The 5,612-nt window shown below is 39.8% G+C and overlaps 1 protein-coding gene across 1 annotated transcript; it reads right to left on the reverse strand.

The window, feature by feature from the left end:
• Positions 1 to 269: 269 nt before the first annotated feature.
• cts12 (cathepsin 12) lies at positions 270 to 4,078 on the reverse strand (the record flags this gene model as incomplete). The annotated part of the gene is made up of 8 exons (XM_083888206.1): positions 270 to 369; positions 475 to 580; positions 1,201 to 1,369; positions 1,459 to 1,680; positions 1,775 to 1,939; positions 2,579 to 2,698; positions 2,787 to 2,932; positions 4,045 to 4,078. 8 exons carry the CDS (start codon positions 4,076 to 4,078, stop codon positions 270 to 272), a joined length of 1,062 nt encoding a protein of 353 aa, XP_083744332.1.
• Between the last annotated feature and the right edge of the window lie 1,534 nt (positions 4,079 to 5,612).

The following is a 5,612-nucleotide window of genomic DNA, read 5'->3' on the forward strand; positions in this document are numbered from 1 at the left end:
CAATGCTGGATGAGAGAGGGAAATATATGACTATATGAGTTTAACTAATCAAAAAAAAACCATTCCATAGGCTGAATAGTGTGTGTGTGTGTATTACGTCCCTGAGAGAAACTGTGTTCACTGTACAACGCTGATCTTCCCACAAAACACCTTCAGGTTTGTGGAGAATATGGACGACTTTAGAGCGATATAAGTAATGAATAGTGGGGTTAGTTTTTGGAGCATCACTGACAGACCACAGAGGTTTAGCATTAAAGTTTGACTCTAAATCATAGAATTGGATACAACGCATAACTCGCAATGCCACAAGTGTTTCTGCCGTCCCGGACCATCCTCATGTAGCCGCCTTCACCCCAACTGGATCCCCAGCTATGAAAGAGAATAGGGAAAAAACATTCATTAAAAATAACATTCGTACATGTTCTATGATAATATAATAATAATGTAATATTTGATGCACAGAGTTGTTCTGACCTGTTTTTTATGATCCAATAGTCTTGACCTCCTTCAGAGCCGTAACCAACCAGCAATACAGCGTGACTCAGATTGTTGGGATTACACATGGACTCGTCGTATATTCCTGCAAGTTAAATTTAAACCACTATTTACTGAAACAATATTTTTTTGTTTTCCTTATATCAAATTGTGGCACTTAGTATGCACCTCCTACTTTTACAAACGTTTATTTTATTCAATAGGATTGTGGTCACCTGACGGATTTTAGTGACGGGTTGTTCTCCACCAACAAATAAAGCAAATAACATATAGGACTGTACAGGGAAGCTGTGGAACCACAAACCCAAACAACATATAATATATTCTCACAAGAGGTGGAAACACAACTATGTCTATAGACATAGTTGTGTTTCCACCTCTTGTAGCCTGGTGACATTCCCATGCTGCACACAGGAAGTGATTTGCTTTATGTCAAGATGGACCATAGTAAACTGAGATGCTGCAAACAGATTGGTGTCCATGAAAAGTTTCACAAGTGAATTCTAAATCTGGGCGTTCAGCAACTTGATGGGATAAACAATTCCCTCACACCTCACATCAGTATGCTGCCACAATCCCTCAATCAAGTCTGATAGTTTTGCTTGACAGAGCATGTTTTGAGATGAAGGAGACAGCATACAAATCCTGTCTGCTCACCAAGATTAAACAGAGGCATAATCAAGGGAAACAATGATGAGAATTAACCTGAGCTGTAGAACAGGAAGCTGGCATGATCTGCATCAATGGCCACTGTGATTGGACCGATGGTTGCCACGGCGTCAGCCAGGGCCTGCTCGTCTCCTTTGGGTATGAACCTGTAGTCTTTAATATGAGCCGCTGCAAGTCTGCTGTCGTAATAACAGGGCTGATTATCCTGTACAGATAAAACCAGAGTGACTCGGCTGGAGAGAGAAAAAAACTGTTAGCGTTGTGCTCTGGTGGAGATGAAGGCAGCGGCCTCACCACTGAAGTGTAAGGGTACGTGCTGGTCGACTGCAGCCCATTGTTCACCACGTAGTCGTAGGCGTTTGCCATCCAGGCTCCGCTGCAGCCGTAGGTGCCGTACGGTTTGGAGCAGTCCACCAAGTTCTGCTCGCTCAAAGAAACGAGCTGACCTGTCTTTTTGGATATCTGTCCTTCGATGGCTCCTGTGGTGCTGAAGGCCCAGCACGAGCCACAGTAACCCTGTTAGGATCATTTAAAACATTGATTTTTAATGTGTTTTTCACTCTTTCAAAAAAAAACAAAAAAACTGCCTGTGGCTATAAAAGTGTCTCACCTGATCTTTCACCTCAGTGACATACCCCAGGTTCCTGTAGTCAACAAACGTAGCATCTAAATTCTTAGCGTTGTTGCGCAGCCTTTGGGCAGAGACAGTTGGACCTCGGTTTACAAAGCGGGCGTCCATCATGGCCCCTTGCATAACCTGGTATTCTTGTCCTGTCTATATGTATGGAAATTGGGAAATATGTTAAATAACAGTTGAAAAACTCAAGATTAAACAGCAAAGGTTTGAGGTTATCGATTAAACATTTGAATATCTAATTTTCACTTGCACTTTCACTTGAACCATATAAGGTTCTTCGGCTTGTCCTCATAGGAGAACCCTTTTTGGCTCCAGGTAGAACCTTTTTATAAAGGTTCCACTTGGAGCCCTTTTGGAGGATTCCACCAAGAACCCTTTTAAAACCCTTTATTCAGGAAAGGGGTTTTAAAGGGTTCTCTGGATCAAAATGGTTCTTATTGGAACCATTAGTGTTACCAAGAACCCTTGAGAAAGGGTTTTTCAGAATCAAATGGTTCCAGATAGAACCTCAGCCCTTGTAGAAGGACCCTTTTGGAACCTTCATTTCTAAGAGTGTTGGGGTTGGGATTCTCAAAATATCCCAATGATTTTTTTTAAAATCAGATGATAAACAGAATACAGCGGATAAGCCACAGCGGATGATCTGCATATTTGATTTGGCAAGAGATTTTTATGCCGGACGTCCTTCCTGATTATCTGGGCTTTGCTCAGGTCAATATAGAGTATATAGACAATATGTGCTGAGAAATCAGGATGGGAAAGGTTAGTCCTTCTTACCAGGTCTCCATATTTGTTCATGGCCATCGTGAACGACCTCATCCCCATAAAAAACCCTTGATTATTGTCTTGGATCTTCTGCTTGTTGTCCTCCCAGATGACCCTTCTTTGCACGTCGTCCTGAACAGTGTCACACAAAACACGGACATGAGCTCAGGTTGACGTGAAAAGCACATGTGCGTTCACTGTTCCTTGGTGTTAGTCTCACCATGTCGTCGTAGCTTATGCTGTGGCTGCTCTTCCAAATCTCCCACTCAGCGAAGACGACCTCGTCCGAGTCTGACGCCACATGCTCGGGACCGTACAGCAGGACGGAGAGCAGCGCTGCCCTCAGCAGGAGGCTGCACTGCTGACCTTCAAGGACAAGAGGTTTGTTGTTTTCATGCTTCTGCTCTGTCATGTACAATGTGGAATAACTAATGCTCATTTCTAGTGCATTTGCATTCTTTTCCGTTAACTCTTTTAACTCTTACACTGTATACTGCAGGTTCACCCATGGAAATTTGCTGTGGGAATAATACACAACTCCTTATATGGACATCCTGGGGGTGAGTGTTTCTAGGTCACATATTTAGGCTTTAAAAATGCTTCTTATGTGTTGTTGAGTCAAAGTTGTGATTCATTTTATATCGCTTTCTAAGTAGTGATATAAAAAGTAGCAATTATTGTGCAGAAGTCACAAAATAGACAGTTTTAACTTTTCTTTTTGATCATAAAGTCGAGCCAAATGAACCAAATTTCACAAATTCAATCCGATTTCATACATTTGGCTCAGGTATGATTATATAGTTGATATGCAGATAGGTTGTTCTGGGAAAAAAGGATATAAGACAGTCTATATTGTATATTCTTGTAACATCTGTATATACTGTGTTTAAACATGGTAATGGAAAAAAGAAGGCAAAACTTTCTAAGGTTAAAAAAAATTTTTTTTTTGATGAAATGATTAAATAATTGATTTAAAAAATAAAACAACCTCTAGGGGCTAATAAATTAGCATTCTCTTGTGAGCATAATACATGATATAGTTAAAAACCACAATCTATTCAAGATATAGTCAAAACATTATACATAAACAAACATAAAGCTATCATAGTGCACTGCAGAACAAAGTCCGTTATACAAGTAAGCAAGTTAAATCACACAATCCTAAGGCACAGTCACACACAAAAAGACACCATTACAATTTATACATAAGAAAGTTATTTTCACTCCACACTGATGGATATTAATGGATATTTGTTGCATGATCCCGTCTTAAGTTAAAACATCACACATCTCCCCTCCTGTATGGACCTCATTCTTGTGATAGATGTAACAGGTGAAGTCAGACTTTCATTGATTTAATTAGTTCATGTTAAAGCCACAGTCTCAGAGTTTGTGTCAAACCTCAGAACATTTAAGACTTTCACATTCCACATGTTGTTTTCAGTTGTTTTCGTTTGAAATAAAATAAAAAGTCTTACCTGCGTTGACTTGATGTTGCTGTTTTTTCCCCATGTTCGGACAGCAGCAGACTCGCAGCCTGCCGTCCTTATAAAGCTTTGCAATAAGTACATGCCTCCACTATACTTTTGCAAAATCCTTAAATCAACACTTTGAAACACCTGAGCAGGATATTAGTCAACAAAAATAAGATGCGTTCTCTGCTCCTCCTCGGTAATACCTCATTATCCTTTAGAGAGAGTGAAAGCTGCAATTTGGCAAATCTTTCAAATACTAGTTTATGATTGAACACAACACCTGAAATGCGACTTTCCAAAATCAGTGGTCGAAGAAAGTACACAGATCCATTACAACATCAAAATACCAGTCATTTCATGTCAAAATACTCCATTGCAATTGAAATGTTAAACCTGGGAAAGGATTATGACGAAATGTATTTCTTTAGTTATTGTTTTATGCAGTTAGAGCCATGTGAAGGGTTGAATGTTTTGTTATTTTAATTCATTTAATTCTCTCTCATAGTTTATTATTATTATTATTATTATTATTATTATTATTATTTGACAAAAGTATACTCTTAAAAAGTAAAAAAAACAACAACACTAGAATGTGTATTTTTTGGGGTTAATCAGTTCTCTAAATTTATATAAAATGAAGCAAGAAGTAAAAGTAAAAATCTGTGTGCAACATGTTCATTTGGTGAGATATTAGTGAACAACTGTTGTCATAAACTTGAGGGTCCATCTACAAACTGCAGTTGAACAACATTTTTGGGACTTTTTAATGGTCAAAATTTGGTGTCACGTGTATTTATTTAATCTTTATGTTACCAGGATAATCCCATTGAGATTGCAAATCTCTTTTCCAACTCATCCAAATTATTCGACTCGAACTATGCAATATTTTTTCTGTTCTTATTTGTATTATTATATCATATGTTATTACATTCAATCAGTACCCTTTGTGCTGTTTAAATTGTGTTTCCCCTATGAGACTCAATAAAAGCTAATCTTATCTTGTCCTATCTACATTGTACTCAATTGCTTCAACTTTTTAGGTATAAAGCAGCAAATCTGGCACAAGAACACAGACTAACTTTATACCTGAGGTCTGTATCTAAATTTACTCTGTGTGTGTCACCTTGGATTCCCTCCTCCTGTCTCCACTCTCTCTGAAAGGATGGTTGTGCTTGTGCTCAGTGGCGCCCCCTGCTGGCCTGCAGAGCTCCTCCTCCTCCTCGCTTGCAGCAGCAGCAGCAGCACTGACTGCAGAGGATGAGCTCAGCTCAGCTGCTCGTCTGTTGTTATTATTAAAGCTGTGGACGGACCCGCCGCCAACACCCAGACACCAGTGCGGCAAAAAAAAACAGGCGAGTGTCGCTCAGCTCAGCGTCGTCTCTAATGAGTGAGTGCGCACGAAGAAACATGAGTCACGAGTGAGTGAGCTCTCTGCACCATGTCTTTTAAGGTAAAGCAGCGCGGTTTTTTTTTTGCCTCCATCATGCTTTGCACGCTTCGTGAGGGCCTGTCATACAACCTGACTCAGTGTGTGTGTGTGTGTGTGTGTGTGTGTGTGTGTGTGTGTGTGT

Source organism: Microchirus variegatus (genome assembly GCF_963457635.1).
Source record: "Microchirus variegatus genome assembly, chromosome: 4".
NCBI classification, from domain to species: Eukaryota; Metazoa; Chordata; class Actinopteri; order Pleuronectiformes; family Soleidae; genus Microchirus; species Microchirus variegatus.